This window comes from Amia ocellicauda, chromosome 15 (assembly GCF_036373705.1).
Source record: "Amia ocellicauda isolate fAmiCal2 chromosome 15, fAmiCal2.hap1, whole genome shotgun sequence".
Classification (NCBI taxonomy): domain Eukaryota; kingdom Metazoa; phylum Chordata; class Actinopteri; order Amiiformes; family Amiidae; genus Amia; species Amia ocellicauda.
In genome coordinates this window covers 19,617,866-19,629,213 of record NC_089864.1, presented here as the reverse complement: position 1 = coordinate 19,629,213, position 11,348 = coordinate 19,617,866, and the positions used below count along the sequence as shown (strand labels likewise).

At 35.5% G+C, this 11,348-nt stretch overlaps 1 protein-coding gene across 2 annotated transcripts; it reads left to right on the top strand.

Annotated features, from left to right (window-relative positions):
- The first annotated feature begins 848 nt into the window (after positions 1–848).
- On the top strand, positions 849–11,071 carry epyc (epiphycan). 2 transcript variants are annotated; one of them, XM_066723657.1, is made up of 7 exons: positions 849–1,037; positions 3,326–3,526; positions 7,851–7,980; positions 8,226–8,384; positions 8,581–8,783; positions 9,425–9,520; positions 10,460–11,071. In XM_066723657.1, the coding sequence occupies exons 2-7, from the start codon at positions 3,335–3,337 to the stop codon at positions 10,628–10,630; spliced, it is 951 nt and encodes a 316-aa protein (XP_066579754.1). In that variant the 5' UTR covers positions 849–1,037; positions 3,326–3,334; the 3' UTR covers positions 10,631–11,071. The 2 variants fall into 2 exon arrangements, with proteins under 2 accessions (XP_066579754.1, XP_066579756.1); XM_066723659.1 differs by lacking the exon at positions 849–1,037 and adding an exon at positions 2,280–2,389.
- Positions 11,072–11,348: the final 277 nt, after the last annotated feature.

Genomic DNA, 11,348 nt, shown 5'->3' with positions numbered 1-11,348 from the left:
AAGTAATGAGGTAAAATGAGAAAGGTCTTATAGCAGTTTTAAACAATAATAATAATACTATACAACACTATTTGTATAGTATCTGAAACTACTACTACTATAAATAATAATAAGAAGAAGAAGAATACAAATATTAATACAAATAATGGCATAAAGAAAAATAACCTGAGCTAAAAAATTACTTCGGTCTGCCCTTAGTACTGAAATTCAGCAATTCAGCCTTAAGTTATCATTACACCTTTTTATATTGATGAATGCTGTTCAGTTTTGTGTTTGTTTGTTTTGTATATGCATTGTAATAGTTCCATTCACATATCCTGGTGAAAGCCTGATCAGATGTCACCTGATCAAGTTACCATAGCTCAGTAATCAGTTTGAAATCCTGCCTTTTCTCTTTCTCATTCAGTTTACCCAGCAGGGGTATGAAGGCACGCAGGACATCTGTGCAATACTTCTTCTGTACTGCATTGAAGAACTGCCTTGAATGGCAATCGAATTGGCCCAGAAATATGAATAAAGATAAAGTTAGCACACACACGCTGTACTGCCACTTCCTCACCACTTCGAGCAACACAAGCAGATATTATTCTAGCTCTTGGCCTGCTGCTGGAGGAAGACCTTAACCATGCAAGGGGTTTCCGTCCTAATGAATGCTGTCAGGAGTTCAGTACAGAGACTCCATTGTTCTTTGGGCCCTGAAGATTTTCAGATGAAATTGAAAATATGTAATAAGTTACTTCCAGTTAGAGACCTTGGAATAATCAAATGATTCATAGTAAAAGGTGCTATTGTTATTTGAATTTGGGAACCGCTATTCTGTATTTGATTTCAGATTTGTAAGGTGCTTAGTGACCAAAAAGCTACAGTTTCTCCTCCACTGTGTCAGTCTTTCCTTCCACACAGTAGGGCACATATCAGGTCTACAAGTGATACCACCCTCCCACAGCCACTGAGTCCCCTTGCCATTGGCCAGGTCCAGATACCCTGAGCTCCTCAGTTTTACAACTCAGGACCATTTGGGAAGGTAGAAGGCAGAGGTAAGCATTTTGGTTTTCTTGATTATATTTCTAAGGCTTAATCCAGGCTAACATTTTAACCCTTTTAAAGCTTTGGGGTTCTTTTTATATTTGGCATCAACTATAGCTCAATGACATTTGTCACATGATTGACCTTAATTCTGTCATTTTCATTTTTTTGATACAGACATAAATTGGTTAACTAATATAAGTGTGTTTGTGTATTATTATTTTGTTTTCTGGGATCACTGTCGTTTCCAGAGAAGTGAGTAATAATCCATTTTGTTGTTGCTTTGGTGTTTCAAAACATGACAAAGGTACTGAGTATTGCTTGATTGTAATGTGTCGTAATGGTACTTTGTACTGAGAAGTGTAGTCTTAGGATGCTCTAAGAAACTGCATCTGTATTTAATTAAACCTGGACAAATTGGTTAATTTGTGTTACTGCTGTTTTGTTATTAATGCTATCATTAGTTTTAGTTGTATAATTAGCATCTGTATTAGCATTTAGGTACGTTAACAAACATTATTCATATTTCATTGGAAGAGTATTATTTAGTGAGGCTACCAATGATACTCTTTTTTATGAAGTAACTGCAAACCCGAGGTATGCCAGGGTTGTAGCCAAACAAAACATAGATGTAGACAACATGCCAGCCTTATTCATGCCCTCCCCACAGAATGCACAGGGTTAATTGTATAGACACTATTAACAAACTTTGATTTTCATCCTTTCTGTCTTTTATAATTTATTTGAGTATGTGCAATTTGAGAAACTGACACTGGGCAATCAAAGTCATCAACAGTTAACAATAAAGCCCAAATTCCCAGAAACATGTTGGCAAGTCTCAATACCCCAACTGGCTATCAGTGTAAGGAATAAGGTATACTTAACTACAGACTTGAAGCATCTACCTAAATCATGAACTCAAAAGCGGTCTAATCATTCACAGATCCAGACTGTTGCTTCAATGTGTTATTTCAGCAAATAAGCTGGTAATTGTATGTTATTATGCACTGCTATTTATTTCCCAAGGTAACTACACTTCACTGTATCAATTAGTCAAAGGTTTATGTGTTAGAGGATCTGAACTCCTTTTTCTCCTTTAAAAAAATCCTAAAACGTTTATTTGTAGACATCAGTCAGTTGCAGTCAGACTGCCATTCTGTCCTATAACCCCAGTGGAATTTCATAAGTGCATGCCTAAACCAGTTTGTATAAAAGCCTTCTTTCAGAGCTGAGCGATTCAGTTTGCCTACTTTCTGTCTGCCGGATTTACATACGCTGCAGATGTACTTCAGTGTCCAGAATTTATGCTATCGGGTCTCCCTGTCAGCCTTCAGGCTCAACTTTCTTTCAGCACATTTTTACAGTAAGAAAATAATCTCCAAGAAATGTAGGCTGCATTTTTGAGGCCCAGAATTCTTGAAATACTGCTGCAAACCCAGTTAATTCATTTTTCTAAGGAGTAAATAATTCTCGTCAAATGTATGCGTGGACATTTAGGAAAGTTATTTCAGAGTTACCACTCATAAGTTCCAAACAGTGAAACAGCAGTGTATCTTGACTACGATACTATATTGAAGTAACGAAGGATTACAAAGGTGGAGTTTGAGTTGAAATTGCTTGATTAGGTTTTGAAACATCAGGCAAAATTCCATTCCATTCCTTTCTTTCAGCATAAGTTCCTTTCAGAACCCCCAACTTGTTGAATAAATTCTGCTGGATTTGACTTAGTGACTTGTAAAAATGCGTATTGAATAACCTGATATTTGACAAATCCTTGCAATAAAAATAAAAAGAGTAAAAGGCCTAATATTTATAATATAGTATGTGCAGTTAGATGCCTGGTCAGTCTTGAACCACCCTCTCAGATATATCTCTAGGGGGTTGAACCAAGTGCAGAGTGAATGATGTCACCATAACAGGCTCATTTTATACACTTATAGCCCTGTTATGCCAATGATAAAATGTTGACAAAGGATAGTGTGGTATTTATAGTTAGTCTCTAAGAATTAGTCATGTAAGGTTTGCTTGGTTGTTAATGCCAGATTTATTTAGAACGCCTTCCCTATATTGAGCAATGAAGGTCACTGAGGGTTAGAAAGACAACTGTTCAATCCGACATCACTTTTTTGTTGTTGTTTGTTTGTTTGTTTTGTTCTAGCTGAGGAAGAAATAAGCCAGTATATTCTATTCTTAACACAACTTCATACTAAATTATCTTGGTATTAAAAGTGTTCCCACTTCTGCTTATAAACCTAATAATTAAATGTTGTTGTAACTAAACCCTTTCTCTTCCATTTAGGTTGGGATCATGAAGACCTTTGTGAATTTAGTACTGGGTCTATTTATTGTGAAGGCAATTGTTGCTGCTCCATCAAGGCAAGTGAGACAGACCCCAGGCAGATATGACGCGTCAAACTATGATGTAGATTTGGAAAAACTGAACTTTGAAGATCAAGACATCTATGAATATGAGGATGAACTTACAATTGATGAACCCCAAGTAAGACACTTATCCTTTTACATTTGGTACCAGTTGGAAATAGATTGGTGTTTTTGTTGTAGAAAGGCATACACAGTTAAATGCTTGGTTTGTACAAGTATTTATAATAATTACTTTATTTTGTGCTAGATTTTACATAATACAGTGAAGTATGTTACTTTTCATGAAAATACAAGTTTCTGAAAAATTGCTAAACTAGGATAAAAGTAGAACAGGTGTTTGAACCTTTCCAAACTGTTGTCATTTTTATAGAAAATGCAGTATTTATAACACTGGAAGCGGTCACTGAAACATGACGTGACAGTATAAACCCACCCAATACAACCTTCCCAACTCCCTACTTTTCCAACACAGTTAAAATGGCTTTTTGGCAGTGAGGGTAACATCCCTCCTGCCTCTAATAAGTTACAGGCTGGAGTGTCTGATTGGCTGATTGGCACTTGCACTTGTATTTCATTATATGATTACAGTTATTTATCAACTAATCAGATATTGTGGGGGGAGGTCTGTGTCTGGGGATCTATTTGTGATATTTTATAAGATGAATAAATCGAACCCCAAGATCTTACAAAATGTACCTATATCAATTTATTTTGCCTTGATACCTTTCCTGCTTGAAGTCTATTTCACTAGCCAGAGCTGATTTCAAAATGATGATACATACATACATACATACATACATACATACATACATACATACATACACACATACATACAAATAAATAGATACAAATATCATTTTAAAAATAACAAATCCAACATTTGTTCCCGTCTTCCACTCATACCAAGACAGATACAGGCGTGACAACCATCGCATTTATCATATATGCAGGTGGACTTTTCTACTGATGTACACAACAGATATCATTTATTTAGTATTTGAAGGTTCTACCTGTAATTAAATAGTGGAGAATCAGCTTAAATAAAGTGTTCTATAAAATCATAAAGACATGCACAAAAATGAAAACAAAATAGATACATGTATACAAACATGTACCAAACAAATGTTATTGCTATACATAGCAAGATATTCTGACCCAAATAAAATCTTGTAGGTTCAGGTAGGTGAGCAGGGATGCTTATAAAATGAATTGGGAATTTGTCGTATTATTACCTTAATTTTCAATTCATGTCAGTGGTTTAAAAGTCTGTTTTTGATAATATATGTGTTTAACAGTACAATTATTTTGGCCCAAATCACATTTTTATAGTTGCTTGGATTTTTAAATTGTATTGTTTGAAAGAGTCACCCAAGATGAAGATTCCACCCAAATAAATAGTATATGTTTCTCATAATTTTCCCAAACAATGTGTATCTGCAAACAGATACATTATTTCTGTCACTTCCACAAAATTTGCAAAAATGTGGAATAGCAATTCGCTGCATAAAACAACTAAAGTTGCAATGTCTCTCTAAAGACTTTCAAAGCCACAGACTTTCTTTCAAACAGAAAAAGAAAAGAAAAATGTTTGCCTCACTGACAGATTACTCTTTACTTATGCTTGGAAAGCAATGGTTTAATTATTATGTGTTCTTGTGTGAGTGCTTTGTAATAGATGTTCTGTGTCTCAGATAAACTCCTCTTGGAAGTTATATCCTGTACCCACACAAAGGGTACAGTTCTGTCAACCAGCTTTCCCATACTGGTTGGCCAATGCATTACATCTCAAGACCACCAACTGAGAGGGTGAAAGGATGGTTTAGTCTCAGTGCTCATCCACCCTTGTCCTGTTGTTTGAATACCAAGAATGCAAAGGAGTGCCAAACTGCAGATCCAAAGTGCAACCAAGCCTAGCCAAAACTTAAAATGTATGCTGAAGTATAGAACTAAAGATGTAAAGTACTGAATTAGGAGAAACTTATCCGCTGCCACGAGTTTTCTTCAGCGTGGATCTATCTTGAAATTATATTAATGCTTTGCAATTCAGGTTTGGAAGTAAAAGGATTAGGCTTTAGGATTTCAATCACTTCCATTGCTTTTGAATACAGCAAAAACGAAGTTGGATTGTCATAACAAGGAGCAGCAGGACTGAGTTTTCTACTAAATAGATTGTGCCAAGATCCTAATGCAATCCTGATGTGCATTCTTCTCTGAGGAACCCACAAACCCATGTTCATTTTACTGTTATAAAATACAATATCATGATTTTGTAAAGTACATAAAATGGAAGAATACACAGATTATAAAACCCTACCCTGTAAAAATGATTGTGAATGTAATATGAATGTAGAACAATTCTAAGCATGAAGTGCAGCAGATAAAACACAACAATGCCTGGGTAGCAGAAAGCTACTATTTACACTGCAAATGTTTTGTGCTAGATACTTTCACTGTGTAGTAATTTAATAATAATAATATTTATAATAGTGTTACAACTGTGTATGCCTGAATGTGGGGTACAGTGGGTGCATAAGTAATGAAAGTAATATGCCTAGACCATGGAAGTCTTGTGATTTGGAAATAAATAGTTAAAATTATGATTTTCAACTGATTGGTAGGACAATTAATACAGTTGTATGATAAATAGTTGTTTGTTTATGTTACAAAAGATTTAATGGGAATGGGTAATATGAAATAATAGCAGAAAGTGTGTTATTGTTATCCTTGCTGAGCCTGTTCCTATTGCGCTGGGTTCATCAAGTGCAATGAGGGTGTGAGCAGTCTGCAATCTTTCTTTTCTCCAGAGCAAACTGAAGCTGTGTTAAATCACTTCCATGTATTCCCCTAGAGTGCACTGAAAGCTTGGGTTTCAACTGAGAGATAATGTTACTTTTCTAACAGCCCTGGGGAAGAAAATGATAGAGGGAAATTATACCAAGTAGAACATGGTGAATACTGTAAAAACAAATTGTTTTTTTAGGAGCAAACCCTATTAAATATTTCTTCTTTAATTAATTCCTCAGCCAGATGGGCTGTTGCACAGATTTTATAGCGTACAAAAAGCCAATGTTGCTTAAAAAAGGGCAACAGATTCATTGAAGTATTTAGATGTTCAGGTAGAATGAAAACCAGAAGAGCCTGTGGCCCTCCAGGACCAGAAGTGAATATCTCTGCAGTAGACTAGGTGCCCTTTTCAGTGTTGCTTTCAATTATTAAAAGGTGGCAGTGTGAATATTGCCAACAACCCAAAAATGAAATACAGATTGAACTGACCTATATTTCAACTTAAAAAAAATGTTTGGGGTGTATAAAGGGTTTAGTTTGAGTTCTGAAACGGCCTGTGTTGATGTCGTGCTTCTTCATAATAGCATGGAAAACGTGCACACTACTCCATTTCAAAATGAAATCCAAGGGTATGACATAATAGCTGGGCAGTTTTTCAAGGGAACACTAAGAGAGTCGTTAAAATTATAAAACAAAACAAACAAACAAACAAAATAAACATATATAGTTTATTTTCTTATTTATGCAAACTGTGATATATCAACATGTAAATACTATATTCTGCTTTAAAAGTAAGAAGTCAAGATGTATATGCTTTTAAAATAATTAAATGTTAGATAAAATGCAACTTGTATAGCTATATTTAGTTACATACACTTTTAAATACATATTATACCATGTTGTAGTACTAAATATATAGTCACTCAATCTGTTTTTTGCAGGACACGGTATTGTGTGTTATTACCATGTGTGTCTTGGTTCCACAAGGACCATTTTTAACATAAAGGACATCAATGTTATAGGAGAATGAGTTTGAAATCCTCAACTACAAGCTTGTGAGTTATGTAATGTTTAACGTGGGTTTCTAGCGACCTCATGTGTTCTAAGATGAAACTGCAAAGTTGAAATCAAAATCTCTTTTCTTGGGTTCCCTTCATGTTGAACTAAGTTTACCTGTAAGGTAATGACAATTAGCTAGTCAGTGACAGAATCTACAGTCAATATAGCAAATAATTCTATATATATAATTTTATGTTTGCATTTTAATTAAACAAATATAACATAGATTGTTACATATATATATATATATATATATATATATATATATATATAGAGAGAGAGAGAGAGAGAGAGAGAGAGAGAGAGAGAGAGAGAGAAAGTAATTTCCCTTAGCATTTACACATTTAATCCAAACTCTTTGCCTCTTTTCTGGCTTAATTGTTATTTGCTGACTAACGCATGTATATTTACTTTTTATTGTCTATACAATGTATAATTTAAACTAGTTGGAAAATGTATGCAGGAGAAAGAGAGGCAATAGGTTGACAAACATGTAAAGCTACACTTGCTGCTCTCTTGTGGATGTTTTGCACAATAACATGCCTAAGATCTGAGACACCGAAGACGTACATCACAACCTACGCCATCTCCCCTGACAGATTGAGATTGGCACCCTTACTCCCCCGGTGGGCGAACCCCTGCTTCCGGATGAGGAGGTCCCCCTCAAGCCCCACACCCCAGTCCAGAGCACCGGAGGCTCGGGGGTGCTAGGACCAGATGCACAGGGAGGTAGGACACCCTGCCACACAACCCACCTGTCTAATATTTCACTGAGAGGAATTTATACACCATGCCAAAGTAAAGAGTAAAGTACATAACATGTCAGGTACTAGGGACAGTAAATAATTATTCCAACCTTTTTATTTTTTCCCTCCATTGAAAACCATAAGACAAAATAATTAAAAAACAAACACACATATCTCAGGGAGAATCTTTGAGGACTGTATGTTTCAAGTCACTGTTCTTCCCCTCAGATTTGCCTACCTGCTTGCTGTGCACCTGCCTGGGAGGGTCCGTCTACTGTGATGATGTGAAGCTCGAGACAGTTCCCCCTCTTCCAAAAGAGACGACCCACTTCTATGCCCGCTACAACAAGATCAAGAAAATACACAAGTCTGATTTTGCAGAGATGAGTATGTATGCCCACCGCCCCCCTACAGAACTGTTAAACAGAGTGTATTCCTTGCATCTGTATTTATTGCTTGTAATGATTTCTGGTATTGTGTTATTGTTAACTGCACAATCTGACAGTAAAACTTAAACTTCAGTGTTTTATATTATTTATAGATTGATGAGAGCATGATGAGTGATAGTATTATTATTTTGTAGACAAACTGAAGAGGATCGATGTGACCAGCAATCAAATCACTGAGATCGATGAGGATGCCCTCAGGTCCCTGCCTCAGCTGGAGGAGTTGGTGGTGCGAGATAACAAGATCCGCCAGCTGCCCGAGCTGCCAAACACCATGACTCTGATCGACGTCAGCCACAACAAGCTGGGCGGCAAGGGAATCAAGAACGAGGCTTTCAAAGTGAGCTATCAAACAATGTAAAAATAAGACTATGAGCTGCACCAAATCAAAACTTGACCCACCCACGAACTGCAAATTACAAAGTTGTACCCTATCCCATTTTGATTTATAAATACTATAGTGGCGTCTAACAATAAATTAAACCATGATAGTGTACCGTGTTGTACTTTTTAGGTAGGACAAAGTTTTGATTTTGTCAAGTCCTAAATTCTAATGACATCATTTCACATAATAATTGGTCTAAATTACCACTTGCTTCCAGGTCTATCACCCATTCTTATTGCTTTATGTAAAGTATCAAGTGTGTAGTCCAAAATGTACACACTTCTTCATCTTAATTTATCTTAAATATTTCATTTTCGTCAAGCTGAATGAGAGTTCAACAAACTGAGAACATATCATAGACAAATAATAGTTTAAAGAAGAATATGTATTTATATAAAGCATATTATTGAACAACATTATTTCACATGAAGGGTGTAAATATTGTCAACTACAACTGTATGTCTAAGATACAAATTATTCCTTGTTCCAGAGCCACAAAATAACAATAAAAGTGAGGGGAGAAAAATTTAGAAAGAGAAAGTGTACAGCTTAATTTGTTAGTTTTGCATTTGACAGTTTCACATTTCATTTCCTAGGATATGAATAACCTGCTGTACCTGTATGTCACTGACAACAGCCTGGACCACATTCCTCTGCCACTGCCTCATACCCTGCGCTCCCTTCACCTGCAGGTTTGCTCTTAATCAAGAATATCAAGCATTTTTTTATTCCCATTTAGAATGACTGATCTCTCATTCCACCATCAGTCCAGTATTAGATCTGTTAATGTCAAAGGGATCTATAGATATCCATCTTCTTTTTTTATGTATTTTTAAAGGAAATTAATACACATGTATAATACCTCCTAATTAAATGAACAAACAAGTAAGCAAAGATATATTTATAAGAACTAGGGCCTTCTTCAAGATTTTTTGAAGGGAAACTATAGACTCCTCGAATGAGTGACACCTCCTACAGTTTTGTGTCCCGATTTTGTGAGCATTTTTCATATTTTGTATTTCTCTGATCAGAGGACATGTTTGGTTTTGCCCCACCAACAGTTCTTAACCAGGGACATGAGAATAAATGCAAAGTATCTTAAACCAATGACTTCAGGCTTCAATGTGCCTTGTTTGTGGGCCTCAGGATTGATACTTGTGCTTAATATATACTTTTTATCTCCTTCTGTAGAATAAAACATGAATTAGTTGTTTGTTTCACAATATTTATAATCAATGCTATTAGAAAAAAAAAACTTTGATTTAATTTAACACATTTCACAGTAAGAGTCGATAAGGTGCACCTTGTCCCGCTGTCACTCAAACTCAAAGCCTTATCAGGTGCAAATGTAAAGTTTATATATAAAGAAAAACATTGCACTTTCCCATTAGTACACTATGTATATTTGTGGTGTGTACTCACAGTACATTAAGTCAAATATGTAACGTTTGATAGGCAAGCTATCGTCATCAGAGGTTAATTTGTGTGACAGCATTGGTAAACTGCTAAAACTAGTTCAGTCCCTGCATGATCAGAATCCCCTTTCCTTTTCCCCGTACTTTAAAACAAAGACCCTCTCTGAGCTCCATGCTGCTTCCTTCATCATCTTATCCTGACTTGTCCTTTTTCAGAACAACAACATTCAGATGATGCATGAGGACACGTTCTGCAATTTGAAAGATATCAACTACATTCGCAGATCCCTGGAGGATGTCAGACTGGATGCCAATCCCATTAACCTCAGTAGGACCCCACAGGCTTATATCTGCCTGCCTCGTGTGCCTACTGGACGGCTTTACTAAATCTTTGGGGTGTTTTTTTTTTTTTTTTTTTTTTTTTTTTTTTATGCCAAAAAAATGAAGATGAATCTTTAAGTTTGCCACACTCTTGTATTTCATGACCAATGTTAATATTGTATTGTAAAAATAAAATGTAATTAATATGCAACAGTTTGGGTAATAATAAAATGTATAATAATGTGAAGAATATTATTTTTGAAAGGTAATACTGAATGCCTTTTAGAATAAAGAAAGCATTTACACACAAAAAACATGCTTGTAAAGTCTGAAACATTTATTTTCTGAAATAATGAACTGTAACATTTATACACTTTTCTATAGGCACACACAACACAGGGTTGGGAGGTATTAGTTAGGCCATAATTGTGCTCTGTAATAGAAATCCAAATGTTCAAATGTTACTTGGTTGAATAAAGTTGTTTGAAAGACCTCTCCCAAACAAAACTGGCATAACGTTTTCATTTTTAGCTGATTGAGACTGTGACCGAGAATGCAGCCTGAGCAGTTGATGAATGGATGATTATCAAATGCATGTTTATATTTCTTTACACCATTGCCTGTTTCCCTAAAATCATACTTATAATAAGGCTGTCATTTACTAACATATAACATAAGAATGTAATGCAGGTTGTAAACAGAGGTGGCCATTAAGCAATCTTGCATGAACCATATATAAAATAGAAGATATGCCTAACAAACTCATGCTAAATGTATTGATGTC